This window comes from Phalacrocorax carbo, chromosome 12 (assembly GCF_963921805.1).
Source record: "Phalacrocorax carbo chromosome 12, bPhaCar2.1, whole genome shotgun sequence".
NCBI lineage: Eukaryota > Metazoa > Chordata > Aves > Suliformes > Phalacrocoracidae > Phalacrocorax > Phalacrocorax carbo.
Window position 1 is genome coordinate 16,504,522 of NC_087524.1, and position 15,835 is coordinate 16,520,356.

Here is a 15,835-nt window from a genome sequence, read left to right on the forward strand (position 1 = left end):
TACAGTAGTCAGCAGGATGAATTTAAATATTTCAACTTCCAAAATCAAGAAATGAAATTAATCTAAAAATATTTTAATGTAGCAAGTTTGGCTATAGAACCAGTGCAAGATAAGAGGACACCCATTGTATAACCAACTTTACTGCTTAATCTTAAGAGTAAGCTACAGATGCAACGGATTTACCATGTTATTTGGTTAAATTAAATACTGTGGTTAGGATCATGCTGTTGGTAGTTGTGACTTTACAGTACCAATGCTCAAGTTGGCTGTGTTAATTTTACTGTAAGTAAAATGCAAGTTTACAGAGAAACAAAATAATTTAGTACAGTACGCTGTATTTGGTTTCATGCTCAGTCACAATGATAACGTCTTTGACAGATAAACAATATTTCAGCATTATGTTAATAATGCCAAAACACACAGGAATTTTAATGCCAAATTTACAACATAATACAGTGCTTAACAAACAGATTTCTCGAGTATGGTGGCCAAGTGAGAATGCTACACAGGACTGAGAAGCATCCAAGCACTACCCAGTGCATACGAAGTGAACCACGCCGACAGCAATGCTTTACTTTTTGATGGAGTTATTTTTGTAGAAGTTCGTGTCCCAAACATAATGCAATGTAAAATGAATGCTGAACCCTTGCCTCAAACATGAAGCAAATGGACTACATGTTATTTACAAACTTGAACCAGTAAAACCACTTTAAGAAAAGCATTGTGATCACTTGACAAAGATGACAGAGCTTGATTACTGTGTTACATGAAGTAGAATGGTAATGAAATTGTAAACAAATTTTAACCAAATTAGGTTAATGCATCTACTCCTAACTCAAGAACATTGTCATTTCTGCAAACAATGATTTTTAAAGCTAAGGACACTATCAGAGGTTTTATTTTTGTTTAAAGCCAAAACTGATAAAAATCTGGAAGCTAGCAAATAATTTTGTTCCCTATTACCCTTCATTAACTTCTCCACTGTGTACTTCAGCAAAAATTTCAAAATTCCTGTTTTTGCTAACTCTGCTTCAACATAAGTAGCTGGTAGCAAAGTTGAAGCAAACACTATCAACACTTGAAAATCCCTACTCAAGAGTGGTTTGGTTTTCCACTACTGGGGACGAGATTAGACTGCTGGTATTGTTCTACATAGAAAACGAAACACTGAAGCATTCATTTTAAAGAAAAACTTCCTCAAAATTAAAAACAGGCTTTGCAAATATGCAAAGAAATATACAGGTAAAACATTTGAATCAATCACAGCAGCATCATCCTCATTCTTCCCCCCTACCTTCCAAACTAACAGCATTGCCAAAATGGCTGATGTGAAACTGATAGAATTACATTAATTTAGAAGAAGTCTGGCTACAAAACACAAAGAAATAAACTTTGTCCCTGCCGCATCTATTTTTTCTTGCATTTTGTAATGAAATCATGCAAGCATAAATGGGGTTGCGTTGGTTTTGTGTGTTGGGTGTTTTTTTTAAACAGGCATAAGAGTTGTACAAGACAAAACTGAACAAACTTTTGTTTCACTTCAGAAAGATTTTATATTACCAACTTATTTCTCTTCATAACTAAAAGCGATAAAAAATAAATTCATAGTAATAAAAAAACAACAACCCTGTAGTCGAACTGCTTTTTCAAGTATGTTTCTCCCCTCATGAAAGAATTGCATTAGCCATACTACAGATTAAAACCCATGTCACAATCATTAGGATTCAGACTGTAGGTCCAGATCTCCTGGAACTGGGCTCTGCTGGATCTCCAGCTGAGTTTACACAACTCTGGAAACAGGAGGCCTATAGGTAGGCACACATGCGTTACACCACTCCTCAACTCCCTGATTCTGACAACATCCACTATCACACCCCCATCGCATCTCTGGAACAGGAGAAATGGCACAGGAGCCACAGTGATCTCGGACAGGTACCATCGTTTGCTGATCAATCAGGTGCAAATCTGGTTTGTGCTGACAAAGATGCACTTTGCAGACCTACTAGACTGAAGAATTTTGCCCACAATATTTCTACATAGCACAGCATAATCACATCTTAGTATTTCATTCTGTCTGGAATTCACATCTCAATCTATTGCAATTATGGAAGCCAATGGAAGTCAATGAGAGGTTCTACAAGAGTTGGTCCCAGCATTAAACACTAATACATACAAAATTAAAAGGGGACAAACTTCCAAGTCACTATTAGTGATGGTGATAGGTTCAACTTTTCCTCCTTAAGTTCACCTCCCATTAATGCAAGAGAAAAAAGTGCAGCTTTGCAGCATGTTTGTTCACATCAAGTTTTTCCCCCAAGAACGCATTTTGCATTAACAAAATATGGCCTACAAAGTTGCAAAGTGCACAAGCTGAAGGCACAGAGTACAAACACATAGGAAAACAGATTTCAAAATACCAAATAACAAAAAAACCCGAAGAGATAAAAGAAAAATCTGGAATTAAAAACTCCCTGACAGAAGATACATTTATATGGGACCAACTCTTAAAAGGTGACAATTTTTAAACTAATGAACAAATACTGCAAAATAATGAAACTTTATTCTTGTTATTTAAGTAAAAGCTCCAGAAAATACCTTGAAGTTTAAAAACTAATACACTGACGTGTTAACTAGTTTTAAGAATGTCCTTAAGAAAAGAGTGCAAAAAAGATTCTTCCATTCTAACACTTTTGGAAGCTGCTGATTTCGGCTGCCCATTTCCACTTTGAAAGGATTGTTTTTCAAGGTGCATTCCTCACAAAAATTACAGAACATGAATTTGTTGAGAGGCCAGACCAAGGAACCATGTCTTTCAAAGTCATCCCAATTGTAGCAGCAACTGACATTTTATTACATAAAGAAGAAAGTCCAAAACTCTTCTTTGAGGCATAGTTCACGTCAGAGCTCAAGTATCAGCAGTTGCCAAAGGAGGCTCCGGATACCACCTGTGCTCCTCCAGTGTCTGTTCTGGCTAGGAATAGAAGCTGATCCAGTATATTCACTATCTGTACCCCCTGGAGCTTGCACAAGCTGATGAGCCATCTGAAATTATAGAAAAAGTTCAAGAAATTCTCTCATATTAAACTTTCACCTTATATCCTTCCCCTCCCACCTCCCCAACAACCCAAAATCCAGCATAGCCTCCTAAACATTAACAGTGTAAACTGAGTTGATATACCAAGTAAGCAGCTATTCGTTCATTTCAGGTTGTAGTAAGAGTTCATAAAATTGCACAACATTTTATGGTAGGAAATAAAGCAAACATACTCTGCTGAAAGCATAGGAAGAAGCCCAGCAGAAAGAATACAATAAAATGAACTGAAGTTAACACCACCACCAGAACAGATACTATTTCCCAATCCTCAAAGCTATTTAATGACCAGCAATCAGGACATTGTATATAAATCCTAACCTAGAATGTATGGGACTAGATCCTCCCCTGGCCAAATATTTAGTGAGTACAGAAGATGGGACCTTTTGACTGACTGCACTCAAATTAGGGATGTCTAGAGTAGAGCAACCAACTCGGAATGGAAATACCATTCCTCCCTGTGCTTCCTCCCCCTGACCCCTAATCTCTATTGGGGGGCGTTAAGGGAGAAGTGAAGAACCTCCTAATTAAACATGCAGCAGGAGACTTCATCTACAAATGAAAGACAACTTCCCAAATACTGCCTTCAGTACTTCAGTGCAGGTGGATCCCATGTTGTATTAGATAAGTAATTGAGGACTCCAATTTGAAAAGCACAACCCTTCCAATACCTCTGTTGTCAACACACGTCACTAGCAGGCGATCAGAGGCAGACTGTATCATCATGTCTTTGCCTGTGATGTGTATCCTGACCAGGAATAGACTTGGAACAACTACATTCTTTTTCCTTAAGACCTCCACTGTGTACTTAAATGAAGTGGAAGTATCTTGGCCTCAGCAGCTAGGACATCTCAGTACCTTACAGGTCAGCTGTGGGACTCTAGCACAGTTAGCCACGATCTAGACCCAAGAAGTTTGTATCGTTACTTGGAATGGCAAGTGTTACACTGGCAGACAGCTAGCTGCAATGTGGAGATGCAGCCTCTGACACCTTGCCACCACCCAGGCACCCAGAAGCCCACCGCTAGCTCTATGCCCACACAGCAGGGACTGCAGCACAGTGGAGGGCAGGGTTAGACGCATACTTACTGTAAGTTAGCTCTTCTCCAGCTCTCTTGCGTGACTGGTCACCTCTAGGAAAGAAGGTCAAGAAAGGTATTTTCATTTTAAGAAAACAACAGTGAAATATCTCAGCAAAATCATCAACTTTTACGGACTTTAGAAACAAAATGCAAACATAGTAGCAATAACACATCACTGCATGATTCTCAATTTACTAAAACTGAAGTATAAGCTATATTTTATAGATTTAATTAGCTCATCCTTTTGTAAAGATAGTAGGTTCGATTTTATAGGGTAATTTTTTTTACAAAGGGAAGATGACGAAAAATTGTTCCTACACAGTGTGCTCTTAAGTCATGCATAATATTGTTCTCCTTAATTCAAACTTCTCAACCAAACTTTATATAAATACATGAAGAACTCTGCACCTATCAGTCTAAAAAAGAAGCTCCTGAAAACCCAACAATTAGACTCTAAGCAAGTCTGTGCTGACAGCACTCCCTCTTCAAGCAGAAGATTTAAATAACTGAAGTTGTATAAACATTGGTTACATCATTGCTCCCGAAAACCCAAAAATCAAATTGCCATCTATTTGGAAAACATTTTTTCCTTTTATTCTTGTGCGCACAAACTCTTAAAGCTGGAAAGTCTTGCTGCTTCACGAGTGTCTTGTGATGACAGATATGATATCTGTCTGGGAAGGACTGGGAAGCTGCCATACGAGGATAGGCTAGGAGAACTGGGTTTGTTCAGCCTTGAGAAAAGGAGGCTCAGAGCAGATCTCATCACTCTGTACCAGTATTTAAGGGGCAGCTACAAAGGAAATGGAGACTCCCTTTTACACGGAGTCACATGGAGAGGACAAGGGGGATAGACACAAGCTGCTCTTGGGGAGATTCCGACTGGACACAAGAGGAGAATTTTTCACAGTAAGGACAGTCAACCATTGGAATAATCCCCCCAGGGAAGTGGTTGACTCGGCCACGTTGGACACCTTCAGGAGTCATCTGGTCAGGGTGCTGGGCCATCTTGTCTAGACTGTGCTCTTCCCAGAAAGGTTGGACTAGATGATCCCTGAGGTCCCTTCCAACCTAAGATTCTGTGTGATTCTACTGAAACTATGATATTGGAATCTCTCTTCCTTATATATTTTCACCACAGTAGTTATAATTTTACATTTACCTGCTGGAAGTTGGTAGAAATTGTGGTTTTTTTCTAATAATACAAAGTGTTCTTCCCTGAAACCACTCTTAAATGGATGGATCTGCTGTCTATAGCTTGATTAAGGTCTTTCTTTCACAAGAGAAATACCACCAAGCAACTGGCTTGTGTTCCCACTTTCTACAGCAACAGTTTTTAATAGTGCTGATAAGCTGACTATTTCAGCTAGAACCTGATATGCCATTAATGCTGATGAAGACGTCTGACTGCGCTGCTCTCCTCACGGTTACTGCTGCAGAAAGTGCAGCAGCAAAAACATCACCATTTTTTGGCACAATTCTAGCAAAACAGATGATACTTCCTGCTAACCCAAAGAGAACAGACTGAGCACACTCCTTGGTAAGAGAGACCAACGCTTTTATACATATGTACATACACATTTATATATGTAGGAATATAACCTCAAAACAATTCTGAAAGGTTATAAAAAAACATAACTTACATTCCTGAACACAGGAAGAGGCATATTACATCTTGAAATACATTTCAAGGCAAAATGCATTTCATATACCAATACAAAATGCCACGTAGCAAATGACACCACCTGTACTTCATTTTTCTTTTACCTGTGTCCTTTTAACGATGACAGACTCTACTCTAACACTTCATATAACCTCCATGTTTACCAGACTGCACTGACTCACTGGCAGTACAACCATGTAAAATGTAGTGTCCAAGCACATCCACCAGAGACTAAATTACATCAATCAGTTACTCCACTGCAAAGTTTTATTTTGCATTTTTATGTAATAAACTGAAAGCAAGCTACACAGAAACAGTAGTTGCACCAAAGCACAGGCTAGGGTGGGCCAATTTTCTAATCCTCCAAGACATACCAGAACTATTCACGTGGCCAATACCCAGAAGACCACATACTGCAGAAAGCCAAAGGGAAGAGTAGCTCTTAGAAATCAGACTCTGCAAACAATACGTGACACAGAAACCTTTACTTAGTTCTCTCCTGTACGACTGTCCTCAAGCCCTAATCTATTCTTTGTCCCCACCACACAGGACAGAAACAGTTTCCAATGAATTTGCACTAGTTCCAATGCTAGAGAATTTCTTTTCTGCATAAAACAGGAGTTGCTAAAACATATTCTGAGGATCCCACTAAGTCTCTAAGAGAGCAGAGGCATCTAGCCATTGCAATGGTCAGTATCCTTCCTAGCTTTTTATATGGTATCCTCAGGATATTGCACCAGCCAAAGAGCTTTACAGCCAAGCTGATGAGCCCATCTTATTTTTGGGTTACTACAGAAAAATGGCTTTGAAACTGATTGTTTTTGTGCGTATGGACCGTTACTACTTGAAACTTCATTTTTAATTCTCTATGAAGTGTGAAACCAGTAAAATGCAGTTGCAAGTACAACTAGTATAAGCCACCTACAGAATTAATAGGATTGAAAATTAGACAAAACTAAAATGTTCCTTTTTTTTTTTTGTTCTATGCATTACATTCTTTTGGACATTAGGAAGCATTTCTTTGCTGAGAGGGTGATCAAACACTGCAACAGTCTTCCTAGAGAGGTGGTCGATGCCCCGAGACTGTCAGTGTTTAAGAAGCATATGGACAACACCCTTAATAATTTGCTTTAACTTTTGGTCAGCCCTGAAGTGCTCAAGCAATTGGACCTGGATGATCATTGTAGGTCCCTTCCAACTGAAATAGTCTAGTCTATTCTACTGTCAGCATAATATGCCTACTCAGTTTCAAACAGTCTAAAACTTCTATTTCCTGGACCAAATGCACTGCTTTTCTCAGCCCAAGCTCTTACAGCTTTCTTTTTACTGTTTTAACTCATGCTTATCTATCAAAAAACTATTTTCCTCAATAGAAAGCCTTACAAGGAGTGAGCCTACCATACCATTTGCATTTGGGTCAGTCACACAGTTTTCTGAAGCTGAATAATTCACCAAGCTTTGAAGAGAGAGAGTTTACCTTTGAGGAAAACTACACAAGTATGAAATCCAGGAGTACATCTAACACTAAACATACCCACATCTAGGGAAGGTTCAAATAACAGCACCAGATTCTCAGTGTTACACTGGTAACAGGAAAGATGAAGATGAATTCTCTTCATGCAGAGATGAACCTCTTCGGAACAGAGCAACAGCTTCCCCAGCCTGATCTTGGATTGTCAGTGTCATGGTTTTAGCTGGGATAGAGTTAATTTTCTTCACTCTAGCTGGTATAGTGCTGTGCTTTGAACTTAGCATGGAAAAAAAAAATGTTGAGATAACAAACAGGTGTTTTGGGCTGTTGCTGGGTAGCGCTTCTACTAGTCAAGGACATTTCTAGCTTCCCATGCTCTGCTGAGTGCACAAGAAGCCGGGAGGGGAGGGGGCACAGCTAAGAGAGCAGATTCAAACTGACCAAAGGGATATTCCATATCATGTAACATCATGCCCAGTATGTTAACTGGGAGGACCTGGCCAGGGGAGGTAGGAAGCAATCGTGGCTCGGGGACAGGCAGCGTCAGTCGGCGGGTGGTGAGTGGTTGTATTGTTTGTGTTTCTGTGGTTTGGTTTTTTTTCCTTTTTTTTTTCCCTTTCCCTTCCTTTTCCATTTTATTATATTAACATTAGTGTCATTATTATCATAAGCATTATTATTATTATATTGTAATCATTAAACCATGCTTATCTCAACCCACAAGTTCTTTTGCTCATCCAATTCTCTTCCCCATCCTACAGGGGTGTGGGGGGGGTGTTAGCGAGCAGCTGCGTGGTGTTCAGTTGCCAGCTGAGGCTGAACCACGACAGTCAGACTACTGCAAAAGTGGTACACTGCTGTGGTGAAAGCACTGTGCTTCCATCTAGGCAGTTAAGTAGAAGAGCACAGAGCAACAGGCACTACCCAGAGCGAACAATATGGGTTATGAACATTTTCCACTGCCTCTTTTACTGTTTGTTCTTCCCCCCCCATTCAGTACTCAGAAGAGAAAAGCCTATTTAAAATAAACACCTTGACTGTAAAAATAGCTCTGAAAGTGGAATGAGAAGGAGTCATCAACTGACATTTTCAGAAGCATCATGGAAAAAAAACCATCAGCTTATAGAAAATAAACAGCTGAAGCAAAAGCTGAACAAGAGCATGATCATGCATTAGAAGCACAATCTAAACACAGGGGTACATGACTGTAAGCAATCTGTTTCATTAAAATATTTCAAGACTTCTGACCACCTACTTTTTGGTTCCATCTGCAGGTTTGCTAGTACTCAAAATGTGGAAAATAAGACCGTTGTCTTATACTGAGTTGTGAAGGTTATTTATTAACTTTGAAATTATTTTTCATTATTTTTAGATGTATCCATTTTTACCATTTCAGCATTGTCCAGCACAATTACTACTGAAGACTAATAATTATTACCTAGTAAATCCATTCTGCATAAGCTCTCTTTGAAGTTTCTGGTCTTGAGCAGCATATTCCTGAAGCTCAGATTCCACAGCAGGGGGTAGAATATTTGGGATGAATTTAGAAAATAAAGCTGGTGCCATCTGTACCCATTCTGTAAAAAGAGGGAAAGCAAGAATAAAACATGTGGAAGATATCTTTCTTGAAAATTTTACTCTTCGACAAATGTAACTATGCTCTATTTTAAGTACTTTTTAGGATCTTGAATTTAAAAAAAAAGCAAAACACACAAAACAAAACAAACACAAAACCCAAAAAACCCCAAACCAAAACCATCCCCAAAACCCACAGAAAATAAGCAGAACAAATGATCAGACCATTAAAATCCAATGTTTACATGTAGATAAAGGAATTACTTTTTTTTTTTGGTCATCAACCTCATCATAAATTGAAATTCAGTTCTTGCTGCATCTCACAGGGGCTGCTGAATCTCTGGACACTCTCAAGGACAGGCACTGATGATCAGCAAACTGACCTTGATAATCAGATCATTGGTTACACTTTACCCTGGGGAAGCATATTCACAAAGTTTACACATCTCTTCCCTGATCCTCACTTCTAGAAAAGTACAGTAATACCACCATACAATCCTGCTTCTGCCTCCCCCATTTCAAATAAATTAATGCAATTCTCTCACTGATCTGCTGAAGCTTAGACAAACACTTTTTAAATGTCCATTATTGTCATGGGTTTGGCCAGGACACAGTTAATTTTCTTTGCTGTAGCTGGTATAGTGCTGTGTTTTGGACTTCGTATGAAATGTTGGTAACACCAATGGTTTAGTTGTTGCTCAGTAGTACTTATACTAGTCAAGGACTTTTCCAGCTTCCCAAGCTCTACCAGGTACACAAGAAGCCGGGAGGGGAGGGCGCACAGCCAGGACAGCTGATCCAAACCGGCCAAAGGGATATTCCGTATCATACAACATCATGCCCAATATATTAACTGCGGGAGAGTTGGCCAGGGGAAGCAGTGAACATGGCTCAGGGACCAGCGGCGTTGGTCAGCAGGTGGTGAGCAGTTTTATTGCTGCTTGTTTGTTCTGTGCCCCACTGGGTTTCACCTCTCTCATTATCTTCCTTTTCATTATATTATCATCATCAATATTACTATTTTATTTTAATTATTACACTGTCCTTATCTCAACCCACGAGTTTTCTTACTTCTGCTCTTCTGATTCTCCCCCCCATCCCATGGGGGTAGGGGAACTGGGCAAGGAGCCACATGGTGCTTAGTAGTTAACTGGGGCTAAACCATGACAATTATAAAGCTTTAACCTGTATTAGTTCAGCTTCAGGATAGAAATGTGATTTAATTTCATTACACTGAACATTGCCTTACAGGAGCAAGACAGTTTACCTTCAAGCTGCTTCAAGGCTGATTATAAGAAACAGAAGACTGAGCAAAGGATGAAAATTGGGTTTATAGCAACTGTGTAAGTTCTGAGAAAAATAAATACTCCTCAAATATTTCTGAAGCCAGACTTTCCAGCCATTACAGCAGTTATCTTAAGCTTCATCTTTACTTGGAAAAAAGGGATACTTCTAAATATATTCACTAAGGCACATCATGAGTTTTTATCCAACTCCCACATATGTTTACTTGGTTGATGCCAAGCTTCAACAGTCTTGTCTTTAATCAGTAAGCTGACTAAATAATCATTAGTAGCGTACAAGTGGTTTAAACAAAAACCAATGTACTAACCTCCATCACAGAATCATTTAGGTTGGAAAAGACCTTTAAGATCATCAAGACCAAACATTAACCTAACACTGCCAGGTCCACCACTAAACCATGTCCCAAAGCACCACATCTACATGTCTCTTAATACCTCCAGGGATGGTGACTCCACCCCTTCCCAGGGCAGCCTGTTCCAATGCTTGACAACCTTTTCAGGGAAGATATTTTTCCTAATATCCAGCCTAAACCTTACCTGGCGCAATCTGAGGACATTTTCTCTCGTTCTGTCACTAGTGACCTGGGAGAAGAGACCAACACCCACCTCACTACAGCCCCTTTCAGGTAGTTGCAGAGAGCGAGAAGGGCTCCCCTCAGCCTCCTCTTCTCCAGGATAAACACCCCCAGCTCCCTCAGCTGCTCCCCAGCACACTTGTGCTCCAGACCCTGCCCCAGCCCCGCTGCCCTTCTCTGGACACGCTCCAGCCCCTCAAGGCCCTTCTTGTCCCGAGGGGCCCAACCCTGAGCCCAGCATTCGAGGTGGGGCCTCCCCAGTGCCGAGCACAGGGGCCCCATCCCTGCCCGGCTCCTGCTGGCCACACCAGTGCTGACACAAGCCCGGGGGCTGGTGGCCTCCTTGGCCACCTGGGCACTGCTGGCTCATGCCCAGCCAGCTGTCAGCCAGCACCCCCAGGGCCTTCTCCATTGGGCAGCTCTCCAGCCACTCTGCCCCAAGGCTGTAGCATTGCATAGGGTTGGTGTGACCCAAGAGCAGGACGTGGCAGTGAGTCTTCTTAAGCCTCACACAATTGGCCTCAGCCCATTGATCCAGCCTGTCCAGGTCCCTCTGCAGAGCCTTCCTACCTGCGAGCAGATCAGCAATCCCACCCAACTTGGTGTCATCTGCAAATTACTGAGGGTGCACTTGATCCCCTCATCCAGATAGTTGATAAAGATATTAAGCAGAACTGGCCCCAACACTAAGCCCTGGGGAACACCACTTGTGACCAGCTGCCAACTAGATTTAGCTCCGTTCACCACAATTTTTTGGGCTCAGCCATCCAGCCAGTTTTTTATCCAGTGAAGAGTACGCCTATTCAAGCCATGAGCAGCCAGTTTCTCCAGGAGAATGCTGTGGGAAATGGTGTCAAAGGCTTTACTAAAGTCCAGGTAAATAACACCTGCAACCTCTCCCTCATCCACTAAGCAGGTCACCTTGCTATAGAGGGAGATCAGGTGAGTCAAGCAGGACCTGCCTGTCATAAACGCATGCTGACTGTGCCTGGTTATCCTATACGTGCCATGTGATGGCACTCAAGATGATCTGCTCCAAAACCTTCCCCAGCACTGAGGTCAGACTGACAGGCCTGTCATTCCCCAGATCACAGCAGCTCTCAAAAACCAAAAAACAACAACAAAAAAACCCTACCACCAAACCAAAACCTGAAAAAACCCTCACAAAAAGCTAACCAACCAACCAAACACAACTAAAAAAACCTATAAGACATGAGACGACACTTTTTGTCTTATGAAATACATAAAAAGGTGGTACATGTTACCTACTGAAAACCTACTGTTACTGAGTAACTTAGCCAAGCTAATAAACTGACTTGGAATTCACAACAAAATATACTGTGATAGGGTACTTCAAGCCACTGCCAGATCTTTATAGGTGAAGTAAAAAGAGTGTTTCAGATTAAATCCAAGTGGGCCAGCTAGCAGGCTGAGCCCCTGCCCAGGCTTCAGCATTTTTTACTGCAGCCACCACATGCTGGAGCTCAAATTAGAAGACAGTCTTTTCTGGCAACTTTTGAAGTCTAACAGCTGTCACGTACTTTCAACTTGAAAAGAAAGTGAAAGAAGAGAAAGAGAAGAGAAAGCCCATGGTCACCAGCCACTTTGCTTCTCTTCCTCTCTGCACTGCCTAATCAGACACTTCCCTGTGCTGCTCTAATCCCCCAGCACCTCCCAGTGCCCCCATTTTCTGCTTTACCTCCCCACTTCTCTGCTCGGCAGTCTCCGTAATACATCCAATAGAGCATGTCTCATTGAATAAGTGAGAAGCACTCACTACCTCAGAAGAACTCTTGCCCTGATTGATTCAGAATTCATCCTCAGGAACCAGCACCACCAAAGAACAGCCTTTTACATCACGGAGTCTATCCTGTGCTCTTTTGAAGTTCCTCAGTTTCTCAGAGGCCGAGAAGCTTGAGGTAATGTGTAACTGTTTAAGCAATAGCTTAAAGTCAATGACTGGGGTCTTCCTGTCCAGCTGTGGAAAGCAGATATCACAGATTCTAGGAACAATTTTTACACTTTAATATCTTACAGACATAAGACAACTATTCAAAATCTGATTAAGCCCATGATACCAACCCTAACGAGTATCTGTTGTGTTGTGAAGTACACAGCAAGACAGGGATCATCTGAAATGGAAAACTGGGAAATCACAAGTCCTTCACCTACAATATTAAGTGCAGTACAAGAAAAAACACACTGAGCTCCTTCCAAAGAATTATACTTTTATAATTATGTATACAGCCTTCCTCTCTGTGGTATTGAACAGTTTATAAAAATGAAATTAGTATTGCCTTAAAAATGATGGCAGGATGTTAATTTTGCTGTTGTAAAAATAATCCTTGCTTACTGAAAGTGCTTTATCCATACATTTTGTAAATGGAGGGTCCATCATATTCCTGGCTTGTATACATGCTAAACATTGCACTAAAGCTTTCTGTAAAGCTTTCCCATCCTCATTTCTATTTCTACAAGTAGGGATTGCAAAGCAAAAATACACTGAAGCTCAGACAAAATCCTTCCCTCAATCATACCAAGGTAAAAAGAGTATCAGTATTGCAAAAGGAAAGGAAGCGCGTACCATTTATTTATGGATATCTTGAATACTTACCATTTCTAAAGTCTTTTCAAACACAGGCTAGTGCTCTACTCAGTTCTCCAAAACTTACAGAACCAGAGATTTTGGTACAAAATTGATTAAAATTTGCAACAGCATCCTCCTTTCAATATAACTGCTGTTGCACAAGATGTCAGGATGTACTCACGAATTAAACTCTTCCATGAAATAATACCAACCAAATAACGGCTTCATAGAAGAAGCAGTCATTCATCTCATGTCAAAGATCTGGCTGTTTGAAGTGCAACTCACAATATAACTTTCACCACTTCAATACTTCTAAACTTCTGCCATGACTGACTCATTAAACAGCCTTCTTTCTTCACTTCTACAGAGCAAAAGAAATAGGTCTTCCCTTTGTTGCCAGAGCAGAGAGTTGGGTTGCTTTTTTAAAATTAATTTGGTATTCACATGGTGCCTTGTGCAGGTCACAGATGGGTAACAAGAAGAACCAGGGCCTTTGCATAGTAGAACTAATAATTATGATGGACAGAACACAACACATGTTTGTTTGTTGAGTGTGTATTAGACAGCAACTGTATATCTGTTCAGGAAAAAATATCCCAGGCGCAGTATGAGAGACTCCTAGAAACATTTTCTGTTTTTACCTGGTCGTAGTGTATACAGGCCTTTCACGATATTTGCCATGGTTGAAGGAGTTATTTGAAACGGCGTTGACTGAGCTTCCAAAAGTAAAGCTGAAATAAAATTAAGAGAATCAGCAATTTCTGTAATGAAGAAATATAGGCCATTACACATATATTTTTGTATCAAAGAAATACAGTAGTCATGCTTTTTTTGTTGTCTGATGTCCTCACAAAGGAAACAGACAGGTATCTGACACATTAATTCTCAAGAATAATAAGACATCACTTTTAAATAGAAGTAGTCTGTTCAAATTATGTATGATGAAAATGTGAAATAACTTATTTTTCATCAGTTTTCAGACAGGCAGCAGGAGTTGTGAGGAAAAACCAAGCCAGTGATGGCTTTAAGTATTCAGATGCAGAACCAAAGTAAACAATTTATTTTTAGAAGCACTCTCATACTGAGTGTGCTAAACACCTGGAGATCCACGAATCCTCGCTTTACAGTATTTTGCAACTTGTACATGAAACTTAAGGATGGATTTTGAAAGTCTATGGATGAAGTACAAGGGGTGTAAAAAAAAGTAAAAATCAAATAAGAAAAGTTGTTCTTTTAAACACAAGTGAACATTTTTATTGCATTCTTGGTATCTTCTGTAGTAAACACTGCAATAATTGCACCTTCCTCTTGCAAAAAAACCTGGCAATAGCATATTTACTGCTTATATTACAATACCCAGGCCTTTATATACTACCTTGTATTTATCTGAGGTTGGTACATACATCTGAATTACAGGAACAAAAAAAAAAACAAAAACAAAATAAGAAATCAATAAGGTTTAAGCCAACTGCTGCCTCTCAGTTTTTATTCCTCTACAAAGGAGTTGAGCAATATACACGCCTTCCTGTACCCACTATGGAGAAGATAAATGACTCTTATAATTCTACCTAAAGGGGATATCTCTTGAGTTTACATTGTAGAGACTCTGCCTTTTAAGCTTCAGAGCATCTCTAGTTCTAGCTTCAGCATCTGGCACTGTAGTACTTACCATAAAAAGAAAAATCTCCAGTAGCATGTTTTTCCTTTTTCTGAAACTGTTTAAGTAGCTCATGTATTAGGAAGATTAAAAAATAGAGTATTTTTTCTAACCTTCAAGTAATCAGAGTTGTTATATTTAACTGTTTTATAGATTAATTTATTTTACAAAGAACCATTTTAAAAATGCTTGTTCCTCTCAGCTGAATCCTTGAGGGGGTGACAGCCTGTGATTTGTTTTGAAGTGACATGTTCACAGCCTCACATATTTCTAGCCTCTTTCCTGAAGATTATTCCAACAGCCTCCTGGCAGCCAAGAAAGTTGCAAATCAGAAAATTAAAAAGGGTGTATTACTTTATAAGGAATATATGTAACAGTAATGCATATTCCAAATAATGTGCGTGTATATACATCTATCTATATTTAATTAGACAGTAGCTACTCCAGCCTAAGCTTCCCCAATAGATTTGCAAAGTGTCCAGAGAATTATAAATTTGTTCTTCAAATGTAGACCTCAAATTATATTCCCAATATATGTATAACAAATTATTTAAAACAAAATAAGCCTAGGAATTAATACTGACATAAAGATCACAAAAGTCCAGAGTTAAGTCACTTGAACATTTTGAAACATGTTAAGAAAATTAACATCACTTCTTGAATTTATTCCTGATAAACTGAAAGTTGTGCTCTTAGTAGTGTCCAAGTTATAACTAGCAAAAGCAGTTAAAAACTATTTCAGAAGATACTTTATATAACTGTCTATGTACGGGGCATACTGTGGGAGGGAAAGAAGCTATTCAGAGTTGCTTTGGGGACAAACACAGGCA

General features: G+C 39.8%; 1 protein-coding gene across 5 annotated transcripts in view; it reads right to left on the reverse strand.

Annotated features, from left to right (window-relative positions):
* Positions 1 to 257: 257 nt before the first annotated feature.
* Positions 258 to 15,835, reverse strand: part of CACUL1 (CDK2 associated cullin domain 1) — a 53,756-nt gene continuing 38,178 nt past the window's right edge. For 2 of the 5 annotated variants that reach the window (XM_064464255.1, XM_064464253.1), the window contains 4 exons: positions 13,990 to 14,079; positions 8,746 to 8,884; positions 4,181 to 4,224; positions 258 to 3,042 (listed from right to left, as the gene is read on the reverse strand). In XM_064464255.1, the coding sequence (XP_064320325.1) occupies positions 3,002 to 3,042; positions 4,181 to 4,224; positions 8,746 to 8,884; positions 13,990 to 14,079 (314 nt within the window). In that variant the 3' untranslated portion in view covers positions 258 to 3,001. The other 3 variants (XM_064464254.1, XR_010375008.1, XM_064464256.1) reach the window with 3 other exon arrangements.